This window comes from Bos mutus, chromosome 11, assembly GCF_027580195.1.
Source record: "Bos mutus isolate GX-2022 chromosome 11, NWIPB_WYAK_1.1, whole genome shotgun sequence".
Taxonomy (NCBI): Eukaryota; Metazoa; Chordata; class Mammalia; order Artiodactyla; family Bovidae; genus Bos; species Bos mutus.
Genome location: NC_091627.1, coordinates 3,001,725 through 3,023,589, shown reverse-complemented (window position 1 = coordinate 3,023,589; position 21,865 = coordinate 3,001,725). Strand labels below are relative to the sequence as shown.

The 21,865-nt window shown below is 66.0% G+C and overlaps 1 protein-coding gene across 1 annotated transcript in view; it reads right to left on the bottom strand.

Moving 5' to 3' along the window:
- Positions 1-21,865, bottom strand: part of NOTCH1 (notch receptor 1) — a 45,613-nt gene that overhangs the window by 2,348 nt on the left and 21,400 nt on the right. The window contains 30 exon segments of the mRNA XM_070378732.1: positions 1-751; positions 1,985-2,082; positions 2,204-2,351; positions 3,387-3,682; positions 4,235-4,400; positions 4,484-4,571; positions 4,754-4,970; positions 5,711-5,859; positions 6,405-6,800; positions 7,038-7,609; positions 8,529-8,641; positions 8,720-8,977; positions 9,124-9,256; positions 9,673-9,857; positions 9,992-10,145; positions 10,831-11,032; positions 11,652-11,880; positions 12,549-12,701; positions 13,186-13,305; positions 15,062-15,175; positions 15,376-15,521; positions 16,970-17,162; positions 17,625-17,735; positions 17,828-18,061; positions 18,328-18,441; positions 19,131-19,244; positions 19,471-19,656; positions 19,819-19,974; positions 20,303-20,536; positions 21,020-21,142. Of these exon segments, the coding sequence (XP_070234833.1) occupies positions 1-751; positions 1,985-2,082; positions 2,204-2,351; positions 3,387-3,682; positions 4,235-4,400; positions 4,484-4,571; positions 4,754-4,970; positions 5,711-5,859; positions 6,405-6,800; positions 7,038-7,609; positions 8,529-8,641; positions 8,720-8,977; positions 9,124-9,256; positions 9,673-9,857; positions 9,992-10,145; positions 10,831-11,032; positions 11,652-11,880; positions 12,549-12,701; positions 13,186-13,305; positions 15,062-15,175; positions 15,376-15,521; positions 16,970-17,162; positions 17,625-17,735; positions 17,828-18,061; positions 18,328-18,441; positions 19,131-19,244; positions 19,471-19,656; positions 19,819-19,974; positions 20,303-20,536; positions 21,020-21,142 (6,153 nt within the window).

Sequence of the window (21,865 nt, the reverse complement as noted above, 5' to 3'; positions counted from 1 at the left end):
ACTGGCCATTCAAGCCCGCAGCTCCACCCACGGTGAAATTCACAGCCCCACTGCCCCCACTGCCGCCCGAACCCAGGATCGTGCTGGTGCTGGAGGCCACGGGCAGGTGGGAGAGGCGTGGTGGCCCTGCCTCGAAGGCCAGCCGGCTGCCCCCGCTCAGCACCGCCATCTCGGGCTTGGCCGCCACGCTCAGGTGGCTGACGCCCAGGTGGGTCTCGGGCATCCCGGGCAGGTGGTTGAGGGGCACGGAGGGAGACGGCTGGAAAGGGGAGGGCAGGAGGGGTGGGGAGGCCACGTCTGACAGGTAGCCGTGGGGGGACTCGAGGGAGTCCACGGGCGACATCACGCTCCCGCTGTCCAGCAGACAGCCCTTGCCATCTTGGGACTTCTTCCTCCGAGCCTTGAGGTCCTTGGGCTCCTTGCCGCCGCAGGCCAGGCCCTTGGTGCTGGGCTTGCGGGCCTTCTTGCCCTGCATGGGGGGCTTGAGGTTGCCCAGGTAGCCGTTGGGCGAGCAGAGCGGGGGTGACAGGGTGGGCGCGCCGCCCAGGGTGGCGCCATGCAGCGGGGGGCTGCGCACCAGGCTGTACTCGTCCAGCAGCCGCACGATGTCGTGGTGCATACGCTCCTGCGCGATGTCGCGAGGCAGGCGGTCCATGTGGTCTGTGATGTCCCGGTTGGCGAAATGGTCCAGCAGCACCTTGGCGGTCTCGTAGCTGCCCTCCCGGGCGGCCAGGAACAAGGGCGTCTCCTCCTGGGGGAGCAGACGGGGGCAGGTGCAGGGGTCACCAGTCACCAGATGGACCAGCAGTCAGCCCCGCCTCTGCCCTGCTGCGGAGGGGAGGCACCTCATCTCAACCCTCCCCCCAGAGTCCTACCATCACTATTACGTCTTACAAACAAAAACACCTTAAACGCATCTTCTAAGACCCAGAGGACCTGTGGGATCCTATATTCTAAACCAGTGGGGATCCACCTTCATGGGATCAGAGACCCCACAGGAAATCTAACAGACTGTGCCCCCCCTTCCCCTCCTCCAAAACCACATAGATGGAGACCCTGCCACGATTTCAGGGGCTTCAGGGTCACTAAAGTGTGTCTGTGGGCACCAGTTGGTCCCCGAGGAACCCTGACATCTTAGCTCTGTCCCCAGGGCGTGGTTTTCTCATCTGTACAGTGGACATGCCACGTATGCCCCCTGAAGCTGCTGTGTGGGGTGAGGCCGGATGGTGTCTGCCTGGCACACACGTGGCCTTGGCCGCAGCTGCTGCCCCGCCACGGCAGTCCTGTCACCCCAGTCATGCCAGTCACCCTGTCTCCCCAGAAGGAGGCGGGATGATGCCTCTGCCCCATGGCAGACTCAGAAGTGACCGGGCCCAACAGCATCCCCTGTGTCCCTCCCCCAGGACAGGAGATCCCTTCAGGGGTCAGTGAAGGAAGGGGCGGGTTCGGGGACACAGGAGCCCAAAGACAAGTGCAGGAGACGCAGGGCCAGGCTGGGGTTGGGCAGGAGGGAAAGAGCACACTTTGACTGCAGGGACAGACCGCGGCGAGGCTGAGGGAGGCCGGAGGCGGTCCACGTGTAGAAGGTGGACACCCACCGTTCCATCTGGGGGCCTGGCAATGCAGAGCCCCCCACCTAGCCCACCAGCCTCTTGGCTCAGCATGCACCATCTGGGTCAACCCGCCCTGGCCGGTGACAGCCAAGGACAGAGGTGAGGTCGCAGGTCACAGTGACATGGGGGCGGGGGGACAGCTGCAGCTGCCCATGCCCTGGGCCCGGGAGGGGACTGATAATGTGGCCAGAGGGAGGCAGGGAGCGCCAACCACACGGGCACCCACTACAGGGTCCACGTCTCTGTTTCCCCGGGGCTTCTCCTGGGACTTTACGGGTTAGGGAGCCGAGGCCCAGAAGCTGAAGTCGTGGCTCGGGGTCCCCCGGTCGGGAAGGAGTGGCAGAGGGGAAGTGTCGCGCCAGCCAGCCCACCTTGTTGTTCTGCATGTCCTTGTTGGCCCCGTTCTTCAGCAGCACGACAGCAGCCTCCACGTTGTTCACCGCGGCTGCCCAGTGCAGGGCGGACTTGCCTGCGAGGGGAGCAGAGGGCGGGTCAGGAGTCGGCAAGCAGGTCCGAGGTCGGCAGGCGGGTAGGGGTGGGCAGGCGGCCGTGGCGTGCCCTGTCCCTCGGGCTGGCCCAGCCGGACTCACCCAGGTCATCCACAGCGTTGACGTCGGCGTGAGAGTTGATGAGGTCCTCCAGCATGCCCTCCACGGCCAGGCGGGCAGCAAGGATCAGCGGGGTCGTGCCATCGTGCATGCGGGCATCCAGGTCGGTGGCTCGGTTCCGGATCAGGATCTGGACCACAGGGAAAGTCTCGGGCTCAGCAAGTGTGAGCGCGAGGCCCCCGCCCGCTCCGGGACACGTGCTTGGGACTCAACCCGATTCGAATGCAGCCCTCCTGGGGTCGGGTGGCCCCAGGGAGCCCGGACACACGTGGCATGGGAGCCCGGGGAGTGGGCAGAACTCCACCAGGCTCTGCCGGAGGGGTGGGGCTGGAGCATGAGAGAGAAGGATGGTCACTGTTCGCAGGCGGGAGGGGGGGACGAAAGGAGCTGGGGAGGAGCTGTGTGCGGACCGGCATCACCCCAAGAAGCGCCCAAGGGAATGTTTCTACGTGCCACAGAGACCGCCTGGGCAAACTCGGCCAGGGCCTGCCTCCAGGGGCTCGTTTAATTGTCCCCAATCTCTCATTTCCATAAAAAGACAACATGTCGGAAATCATTAGACTTTTGTGACACCCCCCATTTGTGCCCCATTTACCTGCCCGTCTGTGCAAAGCAGCATGGCCCGGGGCCTGGGGGTTTGTGGCCAGGGGACCGGCTGGCAGCTTTCAAAAGCTGCTTCTGCCAGGGATGCTCCCCAGAGACCCAGGCACCCACGTCCCTAATCCATCCTCATCCTGGAAGCCCAGCAAGGCCAGAGCCGCCCCCCCACTGCTGCTTGCAGGCAGCAATCAGCAGCCTCTAGCCCTTCTCCCCATCGCCAGAAGCGATCGATGCCTGCAGCCAAAGCGGGGAGGGCTTGGGGGCCGGGAGGGGCAGGTGCAGGGGATGGGCCTGTCTTGGGTGAGAGTGAGGAGGTCCTGCCCCTGTAGGTCCCTGTGGCCTCTCCTGCTTTAGCACCACCAGCCTGGCTGCCCCGAGGGCATGCCACAGAGGATTTGACACCCTCCCTGGCCTCACGCCCCCTCCAGGGTACAAAGGTTTGGGGTGCGGGGGGAACCCCAGCTGTCCCTGCTCTGCCCAGGCTTGGAATCAGGGCTCTGGGCCCAGACCAGGAAGGAGGGAAGGCAGGCGAGGGCACGCAGAAGGGCGCGTGACGGCTGCCCACCTGGAAGACACCCTGTGCGTCGGCAGACACGGCTGCGTGCAGCGGGGTGCGCCCCATGTTGTCCTGTATGTTGGCGTCCGCACTGGCCTCCAGCAGGCGCTTGGCCGCGTCGGAGCGCGAGTAGCGGGCGGCCAGGTGCAGGGCGGTCTCGCCGGTGCGGTCTGTCTGGTTGTGCAGGCTGGCGCCCTGGTAGATGAAGTCCGAGATGACCGCGGGCGCGTCCTCCTCCTCCTCGCTGTTGCCAGTCTCTAGGCCCCCTCCGCTGCAGGAGGCGATCATGAGGGGCGTGAAGCCGTCTGCAGCGGGGCAGGACAGGGACGGGGCCAGGTCAGGAAGGCTGGCCCCTGGTAGCTGCTCCCAGGGGTAACAGACCTCAGCGGGGGCGCAGCCCACGGAGGCCCAGTGCACACGGCCACACTGCCCAGCGCCAGTGCAATCCGTCTAAGCTCCCCGAGGGCAGAACCAAGTCCAGCTGCCAGGTAGCTGGTGGGCTCCGCGTCCTGACCTGCCCGAGACCTTCACCCACAGCCCCGTCCAGGAGACAGAGGAGGCAAGCTAACAGGCACTCTGGGTGTCTCAAAAGATGCATTTTGAAAGAAGAAATCAACTCTGAGGGCAGAGCACACTTTGAGACCTGTACTCCTAGAGGGGAGGCAGCGAGGAGGCTGACCAACTCCTGGGGGTCCTCACCCCCTCCAAGGCCTGGGGAGTTTTCAGGTACCAACGCTGAGGCTTGGGACAGGGGGTGGGCGGGTCACCAGGTCAGGGAAGCGCGGGCTGCCCAGTGCCACCAGGTGCCTGGGGGTGGAGCCCCGGGTGGAGGGCAGCGTGTCTGGCCAGCCACCTACCCGGCCCGCGGACGTTCACGTCCATGCAGTCAGCATCCGCCTCGCCCTGGGGAGGCGTGGGGGCCATGGCAGACACGCGCAGGTCGGCGGCGTCCAGGTGCTGCTGGGTCCACTGCCGGTGGTCCGTCTGGTCGTCCAGGTCAGGGAGGACCACGGGCTCCTCGAACTAAGGAAGGGCGTGGAGCAGAGGGTCACGCTGTGGCGCGGGGAGGGGCGGGGCGGGGCGGGGCCCCTGGAGCCCCGACTCACCCGGAACTTCTTGGCCTCCAGGCCCTCGTCGCCCCACTCGTTCTGGTTGTCGTCCATGAGGGCGCCGTCCGAGGAGTTCTTCAGGGGCCTGGGGGTGACGGGGCCGGGGGGAGGTGGGACTAAGCGGGGAGCGGGGGTCCAGGGAGATTCCCTCCCCTTCCAGGCCCCGCCCATGCCCGGGGCCCAAGGGGGGCGCCGCGGAGGAGGGGAGGGGCAACCCCGCCTCCCGCAAGCCCGGCCCCACCCAGACGCCCCGCCGCGCCCACTGACTTGAGGCCCACGGAGTCCTCGCCGAGGGGCTCGCGCCGCTTCTTCTTGCTGGCCTCCGACACCTTGAAGCCCTCGGGGAACCAGAGCTGGCCATGCTGCCGCCGGCGCTTCCGCGACAGCAGCACCCCGCAGCCCACGAAGAACAGCAACACGAAGGCCACCACAGCCACATACATGAAGTGCAGCGGCGGCGGCGGGGGCGGCTCCACCGTCTCACCTGCGGGCACAGCGGCCGCGGGCGGGCGCCCGGACATCAGGCCGCGCAGCCAGGCAGGCCGTCGGCCGGGGGCAGCGCACTGGCTCCGCGGCCCGGCGCGTCCTCGCCCGCTCGCCTCCATCCCGCCCCCCAAAATAAGGTCATTTTCTACGCGATTAATCAGAATTGCAAACTATCGCTAAATTCTCTCCTGCACCAGCCGGCTATCTGGAGACAGCTTTTACTTTTTTCTCCTTTAAGGGAGAAGGATTAGGCAACTTCAAATCGCTGCACTCGCATCGAGCTGTTAAGACAAAGGATTTAGGGGGATTTTCCAGATACAAACTTCAACACTTCACATGACATCGATCAATTCTTTGCTTTCTCTCTCTTTAAAAAAAAAAAAAAAACCGTAATGATTTTGAAATAATACCCAACAAAGAAAAATCGGGAGGAAGGGGTGGGGCGAGAAAAGTCTCCCCTCCAACATTTGCTGGTGGATGTGTGGACTCCCTTGGGCCAGCCTCGCTGACAGCTGTTGCTAAGGGAGAGAGAGCGTGCCCGGTGGGAAACCCCAGAAAAGCGCTCCCCGAACTCTGGATGGCGTGACACACGCCCCTGTGGGTGGCAACTGGCGCAAAGAACAAGAGCATCCCGGGGTGGGGGTGCAGCTGGGAGGCCGTCTCCCATGCACAACCCCTCCCAGGACAGTCCAGAGCTCCCGTGGGAGTGCAGCTGGGGGAGCAGGGCTGGCCACTCACTCTGCACAGCCTCGATCTTGTAGGGGATGTTAAGGCTGCCCAGCGAGGCCAGCGCGCCCAAGAAGGCAGCCACGTCGGTGGCGCTCTGGAAGCACTGGGAGGACGACTGGACGCACTGCCGGTTGTCGATCTCCAGGTAGACGATGGACCTGAGGTAGGGGGAGAGCCCAGGTCAGGGGGCTTGGGCACCAGCCCCCTCCTGGCACCCACCCGGCCAGCCTGCCCCCAGGGACAGGCTCTGGCTCCTGTGGAGTCACCCTGATGGATGGGCAGGGAGAGAGGGTGCTCCCAGAACCCCAGGGGGGCAGCCTGGGGAGGCGGAGAGCTGGGTCTGGACAGGAACAAGCCTGGAGGTGCACAGTGGCCCTGAGGGCTCGCCTTGTCCAGCACCAGCAGGGCACGCGTGGTGCTCACACGGACGCTCCTCGGAGTGCTCCCCTGCCGGCAGTGGGGCTCCTACAGAGCCACGGGCGGCCTTGGTCCCCAACTCGGAAGGATGGAGGTGTCCAGAGCCCAGTCCCTCGCCTCCCTGAGAGCTGAGCCCGGGCGGGAATGCCGTCTCTGCCGCTCGCCCGTCACGGGAGCTGAAATCCCAGGTCTCTTTCCCCATCTCGGGAGGACAGTGCTGCCCTCTCTGGGAGGGGGGTAGCCCTGAGGGTCAGGGCGTGGAGGCCACTAGGAGGGGCTCGCTCACCCGCGGATGTCCATGGGGTCCAGCTCCCTGCGCTGGCGTCTGCCCGAGCCGCCTGGGAGCAGTGGGGCCCCACCGTCCACGGAGCGCCTGACGGGGTGCTTGTGCAGCTCCTCCTCGCGGCCGTAGTAGGGGAAGATCATCTGCTGGCCACTGGCATCACGCTTGAAGACCACATTGGTGTGCAGCAGGCGGCTGAGCTCGCGCAGGAAGTGCAAGGAGCGGTTGCGCAGCTGCTCGGGCGGCATGAGCACCACCAGCACCAGCGTGCCGGCCGCCAGCCGCTCGGGCACATGCTCCGCACAGTCCAGCCCGTCCCACTCGCACTCCGCACTGTTGCAGCCCTGGTCGCAGTGCCCGTCCCTGAAGTGGTCCTTGCAGTACTGGTCGTACAGGGGGCTGGGGGCACACGGCAACAGCTCAGGGCCCCCTCCACGCCTGGGTCCCCTGGGGCCACACCTGCTCCTGTCCACCCGGAGACCCTCGGCCAGCACCCGGCTGTGCGCTGCCCTGCCCGTGAAGTCCAGTGTCCTCCCGCCTGCTCCGCACCTGCTGGTGAGCGGACGGCCCCCTCGCCTGCCCCCACCAGCCCCGCGGGACATCACGGACGTGGAGTGGCGTCCCCGCACGCCTTACTTGCACTGGCCTTCTGCGCGCTGACAGTCGAAGCCGTCGAAGAGGCAGCCGGCCGAGTTGCACTGGCTGTCGCAGCGGCCGTTGCTGAAGTACTTCCAGCACTGCAGGGACTGCGTGCAGTTCTGCCAAGGGTCGTCGAAGTCGAGGGAGCAGTCGCCGCCGTCCCAGCCGCACGCGTGGCTGTTGCACTGCAGGCTGCAGACCTTGTTGCCAGCCTCCTCGCGGCAGCCAGGGAGCTCGCAGGTCTCCTCGATCTGTGGCGGGGGGATGTCGAGGCCCACGCCGCCCCCGAAGCTGTAGTCCAGGATGTGGCACAGGAGCCCGTTGAACTTGGCGGGGCAGCGGCAGCGGTAGAAGGGGCTCTCGGTGGTGGGCTCACAGACACCCTGGTTGTAGCAGGGGTTGCCGCCCACGCAGGGGCTGCTGGCCGGGAACTGGCACTCGGGGCCGGTGAAGGGGCCCAGGCACAGGCAGGTGGGGCTGCGCGGGCCCGCGATGCACGTGCCGCCGTTCAGGCACCGCAGGCTCCCGCAGCTGCGGGCGTCGTTCTCGCACGTGGCGCCCTCGAAGCCCTGCAGGAGGGGCCACGTGGGTGTTAGGGGTGAGCCGGCACCCCCAAGTGCTGGGGACCCGCCTGGCTGCTCCACTGCGTCCCCCACCCACCCACAAGGGCTGGCGGGCTTTCCTTTTAAAGAAAGTCAACATGAAACACTCGGGGGTGGGGGGGTTCCCAGGAATTGGGAGGGAAGGAGGGAGGGGTGGGCACAGTAGGAGCCTGGGGCACTTCTGGGCAAACTGACGACCTCCTGGGATCCTGCAACAGGGGTCTCGTAGCACCAGGTGTGTCAGAGCCCAGGAACACACGACGTGGAGTGGACTGAACTTAACGTGTCAGTATACAGGTCATTTAGCAACATGTTAATGTTGGTCGTTGACGGTAACAGTGTTCCCCAAATGCAAAAGAAAGCGAAAGTGAAGCCGCTCAGTCATGTCCGACTCTCTGTGGCCCCAGGGACTGTAGCCCGCCAGGCTCCTCTGTCCATGAGGGATTTTCCAGGCAAGAATACTGGAGTGGGCTGCCATTTCCTTCTCCAGGGGATCTTCCTGACCCAGGGATGGAAGCCTGGCCTCCCGCACCGCAGGCAAACTCTACTGTCTGAGCCACCGGGGAAGCCCACAGGCGAGCAAGATGTTAATAATGGGAAAGCTGGGTGTGCAGGGGGCGAAGGTGCACAGGAACCCTCCTGCACCAATTTTCTACTAAACCGCTCTAAACATAAAGACACAAGAAAAACTGTCTTGAGGGGAACGCGGAGAGTGGAGTCCAGACACACGAGCCACCTTTTGCCTTCCAGCTCACCCGCAGGCTGGGTGGCGGGGGGCGGCGGGGCAGTTCTGGCCACCCCAGGGCACTAGGCGTGCTGGCGGGGTGTCCTCCTGCCCCCTTCAGACCAGAAGCCCTCCCCACCATCTGCTGCCCATGGCACCTACCGCTGGGCACTTGCAGATGAACCCGCGGGCCGTGTTGGAGGCCACTGCACAGCTACCCCCATTCTTACAGGGCCTGTCTTTGCAGCCGTTGATGACTGACTCGCAGCGGCGTCCTGGGGACAAGAGTGGCGTGAGGCGCCGACCCCCCGCCCCCAGCGCCACCCGCCACCCCCGACCAGGGCGGCACGCACCGGTGTGGCCGGCGCGGCACTCGCAGTGGAAGGCGTTGACGCGCTGCACGCAGTTCTGGGTGCCACGGGCGTCGCAGGGGTTGGACAGGCACTCGTTGACATCCCCCTCGCAGCGCTCACCCACGAAGCCGGGCGGGCAGCTGCAGCTGTAGCCGCCCACCTGGTCCACGCAGGTGCCGTTGTTGAAGCACTTGGGGCCCCGGGACACGGGGTCGATGGGGGGGTTGCAGTCGTCCACGTTGATCTCACAGTGTACGCCTGCAAGCCGGGCACCATCAGACCCCACGTGGCCTCTCTCGAGCCCCACGCCTCCCACAGGTGTGCCCCGGCCGGGGGTCAGACGTCCAGGAGGTGGACGCTGGCGACCAGCCCCCGACGCCCTCCCTAGGTGTGGCCAAGCCTACCCTGTGTGCCGCGGGGGCAGGAACACTTGTAGGTGTTGGTGAGGTCGATGCAGGTGCCTCCGTTCCGGCAGGGCTGGGACAGGCACTCGTTCACCTCCTCGGAGCAGTTCACCCCGTGGTAGCCGGCCACACACTGCAGGGGACGGCGAGGCGTGGGCCTGAGGCTCAGTGGGCAGCCGGGGTGTCCCCTACCCCTGTGCGGGCTGACGGGGCCCCACGAGCTACCCTCTTGCCTCGCAAAGCCCTCCTACCAGAAGGACCCAAGTGGAGACCCTGGTAAGGGCCCTGGTAAGCTGCGGTTCACTGCCCGAGGTGGGAGTTAGTATAGAGGTGGGTGAACCTGGGGGAGGGGAAACCCTGGCCTGCTTCTCAGGGTCTCCCTCTTGCAGGTGCCCCCAGAGGACAGCTCCTCCAAGCAGTCTTTCCTGATCACCCAGCCCTCCCGATGAGTCTAGTCTTCCCTGCCGCACTGGCTCCCAGCCCAGGGCCTGGCCCTCGGCAGCACTCAGGCCAGACACACACACCCCCGCCCCAGGGCCGTGTGCCCACCTCACAGGAGTAGCCGCCGGGGTAGTCGGTGCAGGTGGCCCCGTTCTGGCAGGGGCTGGGCGAGCACTCGTCCACCTGCTCCTCGCAGTAGCTGCCCGTGTAGCCGGCCTGGCAGTGGCAGCGGTGTGTGTTGCCCGCATTCATGCAGAGGCCCCCGTTCCGGCACAAGTGGGTCACGTTGATGCCTGCGGGGGACGCAGCGGGCGGAGTGTGAGGCCCCAGCTCCTCTCCCCAGGGGCCACCTCGTGCCTTGGGCAGCACGCCTCCTGACCTCAGAGGTCGGATGCCCAGTGGGCACGGAGAAGCCTGGGCTGCTTACCTTGCTGCCGCGCGGCCACCTCGCAGGAGACGCTGGGCACGTCACAGTAGAGGCCGGTCCAGCCGCTGTGGCACTCACAGCGGTAGAGCGCGTTGGTCTGCCAGCACCGGCCGTCATTCTTGCAGGGGGACGAGTCGCACCAGCGCACGAGGGTCTGGGGACGAGGGGGCAGCCTTGCTCACACCCCACCCGCCGCCCCCACGGGCCCAGCCCACCCGGCGGGGGACACACATGGGCGCCAGAAACCCTCGCGCCCAAGGTGGCCCGTGACCTCCCCCCAGTCCACAGAAACGGACACCGAGGCCCACGGGGCCCCCCTGCTCGGGAGCAACTGGGGCCATGGGGGCCCCTCTCTTGCTCTGGGCCCTTGGTGGTGAATCCAGACAACAGGCTGCCTTTCCTTGGAGGAAGATTTTTCTTAAGAAGGAAACAGCTCTCTTCTAATTGGTGTTTTGTGTGTGAACATCTTTAAAGAAGATAAACCTCTGATACTTTTACACAGTCTTCATGCAAACACTGGCGTTCAGCCGCCTTCCCCCCCAACAGCTGGTCCTTGTTCTTGCTCTGTGGCCTCTGCTGCCTGAGCTGGAAACCGCCCTGCTCACCACCTCTGCCTCCTTATCTGGCCCCTCCTCGGCTCCCAGGGGTGGGAGAGCCAGCTGGAATCCAGGCGAGGGGCCCAGGCATGCGGCCGAGGTGCTCGGCGTGTGCCCGGGCCCCCTCACCCGGCCAGGGCGCTCGGCGTGTGCCCGGGCCCCCCTCACCCGGCCGGGGCGCTCGGCGTGTGCCCGGGCCCCCCCTCACCCGGCTGGGGTGCTCAGTGTGCCCGGGCCCCTCACCTGGCAGTTGAGGCCCGTGTAGCCCTGCGGGCAGGTGCACGTGTAGGTGCCGTAGCTGTCGTGGCAGGTGCCGCCATGCAGGCAGGGCCGAGAGTCACACTCGTTGACGTCATGTTGGCAGTAGCTGCCCGTGAAGCCAGGTGGACACAGGCAGGTGAAGGAGTTGATGCCATCCACGCAGGTACCGCCGTTGAAGCAGGAGCTGGAGGTGGGCAGGCAGCAAGGGGGTGGTGAGTTGGGGGCAGGACCCTGCCCAAGCAGGTACATCCATGCCGGCACCCTCACCGCCGATCAGGGTGGCCACAGGGGTCTGGGCACCAGGACAGGCCGGCAACAGCCTGGCTGAGCTCGGGGAGGCCAGAAGGAGTCCCAGGGAACCCCAGGCTTTCACACCACACCACACTCCTTTCTCTGCCTTCTTTAGAACTTGTGCTGAGAGGAGCTTCATATCGCACACAGGTGTGTCGCGATCAAGACAAAGATGAGCAGAAACCAGACCGCATGGGAGATAAATGCTAGAAACCGGGGACAAGTGTGACGTTCCACGCCGAGCTTCCTGGCAGCCAAGGCAAATAAGGACACACGCCAGTTACGAGGTCCCCGGCTAATGGAAGGAGGAACAGCAGTTCCTGAGGATAAACCACAGGGCTCCTGCTTCTAATCCCCAAGGGAGAATGGACAACGGCCCTTTCAGGAGGAACGGTGTCTCACACTGGCACCAAGTGCCCGCCCCCAGGCGGACATCTGCTGGGTACACAGGTCTGCCGGTGCCGCGCGTGGCCCCGTGGCCGACCCGCCACCCGCGCCCACGGCCCTCGCACCTCTCCGTGCAGTCGGGCGTGTTGTTCTCGCAGTGGATGCCGCTGAAGCCCGTGGGGCAGGTGCAGGTGTAGCTGTCCACGCAGTCGGTGCAGTTGGCGCCGTTGCGGCAGGGGCTGCTGGCGCACTCGTTGATGTCCTCCTCGCAGAAGGCGCCCTGGAAGCCGGGCAGGCAGTCGCAGAAGGCCGTGTTGATGCCGTCTGTGCAGGAGCCCCCGTTGTGGCACGGGTCTGCGAGGGGACCGGAGAGCAGGCCTGAGAGCTGGGCACCACCCCTCTGCCAGGGCGACCAAAGCTGCAAGCTCCTGGCACTGCCCCTGGAGTGTTCCGCAGGGAGCCCAGTCCAGCAGGCCGAATCATGAGCTTGGGGTCTATGCTGCCCCACAAGCTCCCAGTCCCCAGGCCATAAGGGTGGGCAGGCTTAACAGTGAGACCCACACAGGCCGTGGCCACAGGCTTCCCTGCCTGCTGGTAATGCCAGATGAGGCACTCGGCCTCTCTTGGACTGCAGGTCGTGTGAGCCCCATTCCTCAGGGGTCAGGACAACTAGGTTAAGAGCCACACTGGACGGGGCAGCTGCGGCCCCGGGGAGAGGAGCCCAGGAGTCCGGCTGGGAGATGCTAGGATGGACGAGTAGGGGGCCCATCAGCCTGGCACCACAGCCCCTGGAACTGCCCACGACCACCTCGCTGGTCGACAGCAGCCACCCAGCCCTGCCCCAGCCCTTCCTCCAGCCCCTTCCGAAAGGTCCAGCTGGATCGAGAGGGCTGCCAGCACCAAGCGTGCACCCGGTACTGCCCTGCCCACCCTCCCACGTGACCCTCGCACGCTCCCTGCCCCGCGCCCGCCTGGGGACACGGGTCTGGGCGTCTCAGAGGCGGGGCCGGCTGGCCACTCACTGGGCCGGCAGTCGTCGATGTCCGTCTCGCAGTTGCGCCCCGTGTAGCCCGCCTGGCAGTGGCAGCGGTAGCTGCCGTTGGTGTTCTGGCAGGAGGCGCCCGCGCGGCACGGGCTCTTCACGCACTCGTTGATGTCGATCTCGCAGGTCTGCCCTGGGGAAGGGGACGAGAGTCACTGGCTTGGCCAGTACCCACGGGGCACTGCCTGCCCCCCCCGGAGCAGGCCTCCAGTGCCACAGGACAACTCTCTGGGGGCGTCCGGGGAAGGGGGGGCTCTCCAAAGGGCTGCCCCCTGACTTTGGGCCAAGCAGGAGACAGACCTTCGAGCCTAGGAGGGTCCTGCAGCCCACTGGCTCATCCCCCAAGGACGGGGGCTCACTAGCAAGAGTCGCCTGAAGCCCCCGAGCCTCCCCACCCCCGTCCCCCCACCCCCTAGGCTGATCCTGCCAGCCCGTGGCCCCCGAGCCTCTCCGAGGCTCCCCACCCTATCCTCCTGGGCTCACCCTGCCAGCCCATGGCCCCCGAGCCTCTCCGAGCCTCCCCCAACCCAGTACCAGCGTCCCCTGGACTCCCCCTGCCAGCCCGTGGCCCCTGAGCCTCTCCAAGCCTCCCTTTGTCCCACCACCCCCGGACTCACCCTGCCAGCCCGCGGGGCAGGCACAGGAGAAGCTCTCGTAGTCCTCTGACTCCCGACACTCACCGCCGTTTCTGCAGGGCCCGGGGGCACATGGGGCCAGCACCACCTCACACGTGGCCCCTGGGAGGGACAGGCAGGGTGGTGAGCCCCCCAGGAGCCCCAGCCAGAAGTCAACGCCCTGGGCACATCCTGACAGAGGCCACAGCAGCCACCATCAACAGGGGGTTCTACCGTCCAAGCACGTCTGGTTGCCCTGCGTGGGGGGCGGGGGGTACACACAGCGGGGCACCGGGCCCCTGGCTGTGTGAGTGCCTGAATGTGAACCAGGGGAACACTTGGGCCCCCACAGGCTGGGGGAACGGCCTGGGCCCCAGCCCCCGATAGTGCCAGGAGCAAGGGCTGGGCCGGGCCTGACAACCCCCCACACACGTCACAGGGGCCCTGGACTGGCTCCCAGCCTCATGCCCTGCTGGTGGCAAAGGGCCCTGCGCTGAGCCAGTGGCCTGGGAGCTGATTCCAGGGGTTCGGTGCCTTGGGCGGCTAGTGCCCATCTTGGGAGGCTCCTGAGCAAAGGCTGTGACTACAGGGAACGTGCCAGCCTCAGCCCTCAGCATGGCTGCTTATCAGGGGAGCACCGGACACGGCGTCAGGACCCCGGGTGGGAGCGGGAGTCTGCCTGGACCCCGGCACTCTGGGTGACCTTTCCTCCCTGAGAGCCCAATGCGGGGTTTCCTGTTTACGGCCCACGGGGCTGTGTCCCGAGCCCGCGAGGAAGCGTTATCTTCCCGGCCGCCCATTATCTCCCTGGCCCGCGGGGGTGACCGGCCCGGGCCTTTCATTCTATCGGTTTCCACAGTGACCCCAGCCGGCAGGAAATTCGCCAGGGTTTCCGACAATTGTGCAGAGGGAAGCAGGAAGCGGGCGGACGGGAAGCGGGTCAGCACAGGCCGGCTCCTCCCCGCCGGCCGCCAGCCCCGATGGCAGCGTGTCCGAAAGGGACTCGGGTGTGCCCTGGGCGGCCACCGGGAGGGGGGCGTTTCCTCACCGGCCGAGGAGAGAAAGTCCAGGTCCCCAGCTTCGGTCAAAGAAAACACTGCTCGGACCACAGGCCGCTGGTGTCGTGAGAACCGCAGTCACGGGCCCTACCCCTGCCTATGGGGGCCTCTCAGGGCCATCCCCGACGGCAGCACCCCCTGCCCCATCCCCAGGGGGCCTGGTGGCCTGAGCGCGTGTGACTTCCATTTTTTAGTACTTGCCAAATCTCTCCTCAGGAGGGGACCCACATCCCGCCTCCCCCGGCCGGGCCAATGGCAGCAGCTGAGATGCCAGGGACCCGTCTCCCGCCACTCTCAGCAGGAACACAGGGCTCCTTGTTTCCCCACACAAAGAAGGCCCGCCATCAAAGGACTCCCTCAGGCCTGGCCAGCAATGGGGAGGGCAGCCTGGCCCCCCTACCTCCAGGGCAGCCTGAACGGCAGGCGGGGAGGCTGACAGACCAGGCCCAGCTCCCCCGCCAAGGGGGCCACCTCCCAGGCAGGTCCCCCAAGTAGGGACTTGCTTGTGCTCAAATTTTCTCCCAGGCACCTGGTTATTTTATGAGCAAAGACACCTGCAGGGCAAGGCCCTAAAGCAGCCAGGCCTGAGGCTCGGAGCACAGAGCAGGGCCTTTGGGGTGCCTGCAGAGGCATGCAGACAAGGCCAGCCCAGGAAGGCCGCCCTGCACCTCAGCCACCTGCGCCACCTGCCGAGGCCCCGCCCCTGCCCTCCAGGCCCCGCCCCTGCCCTCCAGAGCCGCCCACACCACAGGCCCCGCCCCTGCCCTCCAGACCCGCCCACACCACAGGCCCCGCCCCTGCCCTCCAGGCCCCGCCCATACCTGTGTAGGGCAAGAGGCAGTTGCATTTGTACCCCGCCACGTCATCGATACACGTGCCCTGGTTCAGACACGGGTTGGATGCGCACTCGTTGATGTTGGTCTGGCAGTTGGGCCCTGGAGAGAGAGGAAACGCGGTCGGTGTGGCCGTCACCCCGGTGCTATGGCCAAGTTCTGCCTGGCGTGGAGGAAAAGCCCTGCCCTGAGCCTGGGACCTGGGAACCCACACCAGCGGGTCCAGGAGCCACCAGGGTTCTCGACGGCTGGCCTGTGTCCGGGCTCCACGTGGCCCCCAGGGCCTGCACCGTCCCACTCACCACTGAAGCCCTCCCGGCAGGCGCACACGTAGCCGCTGGTCATGTCCTTGCAGGTGCCCCCGTTGACGCAGGGGTTCGACTCACACTCGTTGTTGTTGACGTCACAGTTGGCCCCACTCCACCCGGGATCACAGTCACACTTGTACCTGCAGAGGCAACCACACGGCGGCTCAGGTGTAGCCAGAGAGGGCGGGGCCTAGGCTGGGAGCAACCCAGACTCTGCCACCGTCCTACGACCTGATTAGATGGAGACACTGGCCCGCTCTGACCCTTGGAGTCCTTTAAACGACTTTAAATAGCCCACCTCGACTAAGACGGTGGTCAGGGTTTGGGACAGTGCCCAGTTCAGAGCAGTGGTCAGGAGACCATCCACTGTTCACCTGCTGCTTGACCCTGAACAGGCTGCTTACGCTCTCTGTGCAAAACGAGGGCGTGTGGTCCCTGCCATGTCCATCACCCCATTTAGATAGAGCCAATGCCAGGCACGTAGTGGGTGTCGGAAACTAAAAGTCAGCTTCTCTACACTCTAATGTTCTGGCACCACATGTATGGGCGGGGTTCCCACACCAGCTGGGTGTCCCGCAACCCAGTCCTGGCCCTAAGTGCCTGGAGTCAGCGCAGACTGCCCTCTACCCCCCAGCGAGGAATGGGACCCACTAGACTGGCCCCAGGTCAGACACTAACCCCAAACCCCAAGTTGCCACCTCTACTTCTGACCAAACAGCCAGGAACCAGACCTCTTCCTTTGAAATTTGCAGAAACGGCTCACAAAACTCAGAAAAACTGTTTGACTTACTAGATCAATGGTTTACTATAAGCAGGGAAACCTGGAACAGCCCGACGGAAGAGACGTACGGGGCCAGGGATGGGGAAGGGCTCAGAGCTGGTCCCCACCCCATCCCAGCACCTGTTCGCCAACCCGGAAGCTCTCTGAACTCCCGCACTTGGCCTTTTTATGGAGGCTTCCTCACACAGGCGTGACTGAATACATCACTGGCAGTTGGTGATTAACTTGCCCTGCAGCCCCTCTCCCGTCCTTGGCGGGCAGGGTGGGACAGAAGGCCCCGGCCTCCAGCCTCAGCCTCGGATGACCTTCGCAGCCTCCTTACGGAAGCTCAGTGGCGGTTTGGTCACTGAGTCGTGTCCGGCTCTCGCAACCCCATGGACTGTAGCCCGCCAGGCTCCTCTGTCCATGGCATTTCCCAGGCAAGAATCCTGGAGTGGATTGCCATTTCCTTCTCCAGGGGATCTTCCCGACCCAGGAATCGAACCTGGGTCTCCTGCATCACAGGCTGATTCTTTACCGACTGAGCTGTGGCCCAAAGGGGCTCAGACACGACCCAAGACACCCCTTCCACTCTCAGAGATCTCAGAGATTTCACCTCTGGTCTGCTGCCTTGGCATAGATGCGTTCCCTGGTCATACTCGGAGCTGAGGGCAGTGCTGGGCTCAGACCAGGAGCCGAGCGAGCGCCCGTGCATGGCACCCTTCAGGGCTCCCACGGCAGACCCATCCTTGGGGAGCACCTGTCTGCTCCGCCCAAGACCCGCCAGCTCCCCCCACACCCCCCCCAGGGCGGGGCTCCAGGACGCACCCGTTGAGGCTGTCGCGGCAGGCCCCATGGATGCAGGGGTTGCTGCTGCACTCGTTGACCTCAGACAGGCAGGTGGGGTCATGGTAGCCCTCGGGACAGCGACAGGTGAAGCCGTTGATGCCATCCTCGCAGGTGCCCCCGTTGTGGCAAGGGCTGTCCGCACACTCGTCAATGTTGATGTTACACATACTCCCTGCAGGCGTCCCAGCAGCTCAGACACCAGGAGCAGGAGAGGGGTCGGGCTCCCCGCCCTCGGAGCCTCAGTCTCCCTCTCCGTGAGCACCCCCCTCCCCCCGCTCCATCCCAGGCCCTCCCGAGGTTCAGACTCTCACCGATACAAGCTCTGCTCCCGGGACCCAGGACCCACGCTGGACACGCTCGGGGCAGAGGGCAGCATGTGCACCGGGAGCCTGGCTCCACTGTGAGCCTGCCGGGCTGCTTCTCACCCAGCATGCCAGGCTCAAGGATGTCGATCCCAGCGTCAGCCAGACCCACCCCCCGCCCCCGGCCCTTCCAGAGCCTCTGCCGACAGCCACCAAGGCTGCTGGCCCGAGAGCTGGGCCCCCATAGTCCTGAGACCCTGATCTGCAAGTCAAGGCCCCGACGCAGGCGGGAGAGCAGAGCCCTGCAGGCCCCCGAATCCTGGGCGGCTCACCTGTGTAGCCTGGCTCACAGGCACACTCGTAGCCGTCAATCTTGTCCAGACACGTGCCAGAGTCGCAAGGGTTGCTTGCGCAGTCATCCAGGTTGATCTCGCAGTTGGGTCCTGGGGGTGGGAGACCGGAGGTGGTCACGCGCTCCTGCTCGCTCATCCGCAGCTGCCCCCCGCCAGCCCCACAGCTGCCCAGGGCCAGGCACCTGTGGTCCCCTTGAGGCAGAAGCAGAGATAGGCGTTGTCGCGGTCCTGGCAGGTGCCCCCGTGGCGGCAGGGCTGGCTGTGGCACTCGTTAATGTTGCTCTCACAGTGGTGGCCCGTGTAGCCCGGCTGGCACAGGCAGGTGAAGGTGGCCACGCCGTCCTTGCAGGACCCGTAGTGGCAGGGGTCGGGGTCACACTCGTCGATGTCCACCTCGCAGTGGGGCCCCGTGTAGCCTGCAGGGGCGGGGGGCCGCTCCCTGGGTTACCAGGCTGTCCAGGACACCATCGAGCAGACCCGGGGTCCTCTTGTTCCCGCCAGGGAAGCCTGGGGATGTCTGGGGCGCCCCCCGCAACTGCCTGGGGTCAGAGACGCGCCCTGCTCTTGGCCGCCTCCATGCTGAGGGGTCACCTTTCCAGCCTCAGCCTCCGAGCAGCCCCCTCCCCTGGACCCCACCGCCTGCTTCTGCCCCTCCGCTCTGCCCGGGGCCACGGCCCCGCACCTTCTGTGCACACGCAGGTGTAGGTGTTGGGCCCGTCCAGGCACTTAGCGCCGTTCTTGCAGGGTGTGCTTGCACACTCGTCCACGTCATACTGGCACAAGTGCCCGGTGAAGCCTGTGGCCGGGGAGGGGACGGCAATCAGACGCCAGGGGCACAACGGCACCACAGCCAAGCCCAAGGTCGGGGGGCAGGGGGCGCCCGGGAGGGCCCCCCGAGAGTGCTTTGGCCAGGGCTGGGCAAACGGCAAACGCCCGTATCCTTGCCTCGCCCTCTTTCAGAGCCCACCCCTGGGGTCCTAGCCCTCCCGCCCTGCCCCCTCAGAGGAGGCTCAGCCCAAGACGGTTGCCATGGCTACAGCCAGGCTGGGCTGAGAATTCGGTTCCCAGCTCGGTGTCTGGGACAGTTGATTGGCATCGCAGGAGGTCCAGGGCTCTGACCCCCAACACCTCCCCGGGCCTGGCGTCCCCCAGCCCTTCCCTGCGACAGGCTCAGGGCCCCCACAGGCTCTATAGGCCCTCCTGGCCATCACATCCACTGCTGCCGGCAGACGCAGGTGGGCGTGGCTGGCCGGCCCTCCTCCCACCAGGGCACGACAGCAGGAAGGACGGTCTCTGGGCCCCGGGCTTCTCAGCGAGGTGGGGGCCAGGAACGCTGCCCGGCCCAGCTTTGTCTGCTGGGGGCTGAAAACCAACCCACCCCCCCGCCCACACTCCGGAGGTGAGGCTCTCACGCCCCCTTCCCACCACGGGGACCTGACCCGGCCTTGACGCAGGGGCAGGGCGGGCAGCGGGGCCCAGTCTCACCAGTGGGGCACTCGCACACGAACTCATTGATCTTGTCCAGGCAGCGGCCGTTCTGCAGGCAGGGGCTGCTGGCACACTCGTCCGTGTTCACCTCGCAGTGCAAGCCCTCGTAGCCTGGCAGGAGCGGGCTGGTCAGCAATGCCCCGTTCCCTCCACACCTGCTCCCCAGGGCTGACCCATCTGCCCAGCGCTGGCCTGCTCTCCGCTGCGCCCCAGAGACCTAGCTCAAGTCTCCCCAGATAACCGTGGGGGGTCTGTGGCCTGGGTGGGCACGGAGGCCGGGGGCAGAGGCGATGCGACTTCCCCACCCCCAGGGTCAGGCGGGCAGCCGGCCGCGTACCGGGCATGCAGATACACTGGAACTCCCCGATCTGATCCAGACAAGTGGCGTCGTTCTGACACGGGTTCGATACACACTCGTTGACGTCGATCTCACAGCGCGGGCCGGTGTAGCCCTGCAGACACTGGCACTCGAACGAGCCCAGCGTGTTGATGCACTTGCCCGCGTGCTCACAGGGGTTGGCGCCTGGTGGGGGTGGGGGGGGGCGGTGGATGCAGCACGGGTAAGGGGCTGCTCTGGGAACCCTGGCCTCTGGAACAGTTGGGGGTGTGCCCGCCTCCCCATCAGACCCGCCTACCCCCATCGGACTACGTCCAACAGGTTCCCCAGCACCCCGGCTGCCCGTACCCAGCGAGCACTCGTCCACATCCTGGCTGCAGGCCGGCCCCGTGTACCCCGAGGGGCAGGTGCAGATGGCCTTGCCATTGACGGGGTTGGTGTCGCAGTTGGAGCCCTCGTTGCAGGGGTTGCTGATGCAGGCGTCGTTCAGGTGGCACAGCAGACCTGGGCATGGCGGTGGGGATCAGCGGCGTCACTGTCCCCCCACCTCCCCCGGCTGGGAACGCCGACTGCCCACAGCTGGTGTCCGCTCCCACCCGGCTCCCCAGGGAGGGCCCCCCCGCCACGACACAGCCAGTGACCCTGTGGAGGGCCCTACGATGCCGGAGCTATTCCAGGAGGCTCACAGCCGCCCGCTTCACTCCAGGAGGCCCCTCCTGGGGTTCCCCCCTTATGGGCCCCACAGAGCTGCAGTGTGAGCTTCTGTGTGAGGCCCCTCGCCCGGGCCTGACCGCCAAAGGGCCCTCCGCCCGGTGGCAGGCTGGGCGCTCACCCGTGCGGCCGTGGGGACACTCGCAGTAGAAGGAGGCCACGCGGTCGTGGCAGGTGGCGCCCTGGAAGCAGGAGGCGCTGGCGCAGTCGTCGATGTTCTCGCTGCAGTCCTCGCCCGTCCAGCCGTTGACGCACACGCAGTTGTAGCCGCCGTGGGTGTTGTGGCAGGTCCCGCCGTTCTGGCAGGCGTTGGGCATGAGCTGGCACTCGTCCACGTCCTCTGTGCAGTACTGACCTGCGAGGGGCCGGGACAGTCGGTGCCTCCAGCCCCCTCTGCCAAGCTGAGACCCTCACCTCCACCAGGAAGTCTTCCTGACTTCCTCCAGCCCCGCCAGCCAGAGTCAGCCTTTCCCCTGCACCCCTGGCACCTGGGGGCTCTCGCCTGGCTGCTCCGTGTCCATGCTCACCTGTGGGCAGGGCCTGCATCCTGCTGGCCAGAATCCCTGTGTCCTGGCCAGCAAGCTGGACTCAAACTGGGGACCTGATTGTGGCTAGGCCAGCCCGGGGCCAGGCTGCGAATGGCCCACACAGACGGGCTGGTGCCGCCCACGTCTGTGCTGCTCCATGGGGCTGGGGGGCCTCCGACCCTGGCGGGGGGGCGGTCAGCTGCAGGTCACAGCATCCTTCCCGCCCCAGATCTCAGCTCCCTCCTGCCTGCCCCCCACGGGGACAGACTCCAGCAGCAGAGGTGCCTGCCCGAGCCGCCCGCTGCACGCACCTGTCCACTCCGGGGGGCAGCGGCAGTTGTAGGTGTTCACGCCGTCCACACAGGCGCCTCCGTTCTTGCAGCTGTTCCCCGGACAGTCGTCAATGTTTTCCTCGCAGTTCTGGCCAGTGAAGCCTGCAGCAGGGGCCAGCCGCCCGGTCAGGCCTCCTCACGGGGCCAGGCCCGCACCCGTCCTGTCACGCTTGCCCTGGGTTCTGGCACCTTCCTGGCTGGACCCAGGACACCCTACTCTGGGAGGAGAGCTGCTCTCCATGGCCTGTCCTGTGATGCCCACTGCCTAGGAGCCCTTGGAGTCCCTGCCCCACACCCTGCCCTCCCCACTCCTGTGACCAGGCCCCACACCCCAGAGCCCACGGTCAGCACATTCCTAAGCAATCGTTTTGTAAAGGGCCAGCTGAACAGACGGGGACCCACAATCACAGGCTCCCCAGGGTTCTGTCGGAGAAGACGTCTGTGCTATGGCCTCTGTGACTGGGCACTGGCTGCAGGCCCAGCCTGTGCTCGGGGTTGTCTGCACACCCCCATGTGCGGCCGCGGATACCCCATCTGACGGAGCAGCGCTGGGCCTGGGAGACCCTACGCAGGGAACTGGAGCAGGGAGACAGAGAGACCCCGGCAGGCAGTCGGGGGTGGGGGTGTGCGTGCAGGTGCGGCCCCCACACTTCCCAGAAGCAGAGGCGCAGGCAGGGTGGGAGCCCCCCACCCTCTCCCTGCCCTCTCCCAGCCAGGAGGTGGCCACGCACCACCTCCACGTCCAACCAGTTAGCTATTAATCCGTTCGACTCCCGCTGGTTCAATAATCAACCCAGAAAGGTGCGTCTGGCAATAGCCAAACCT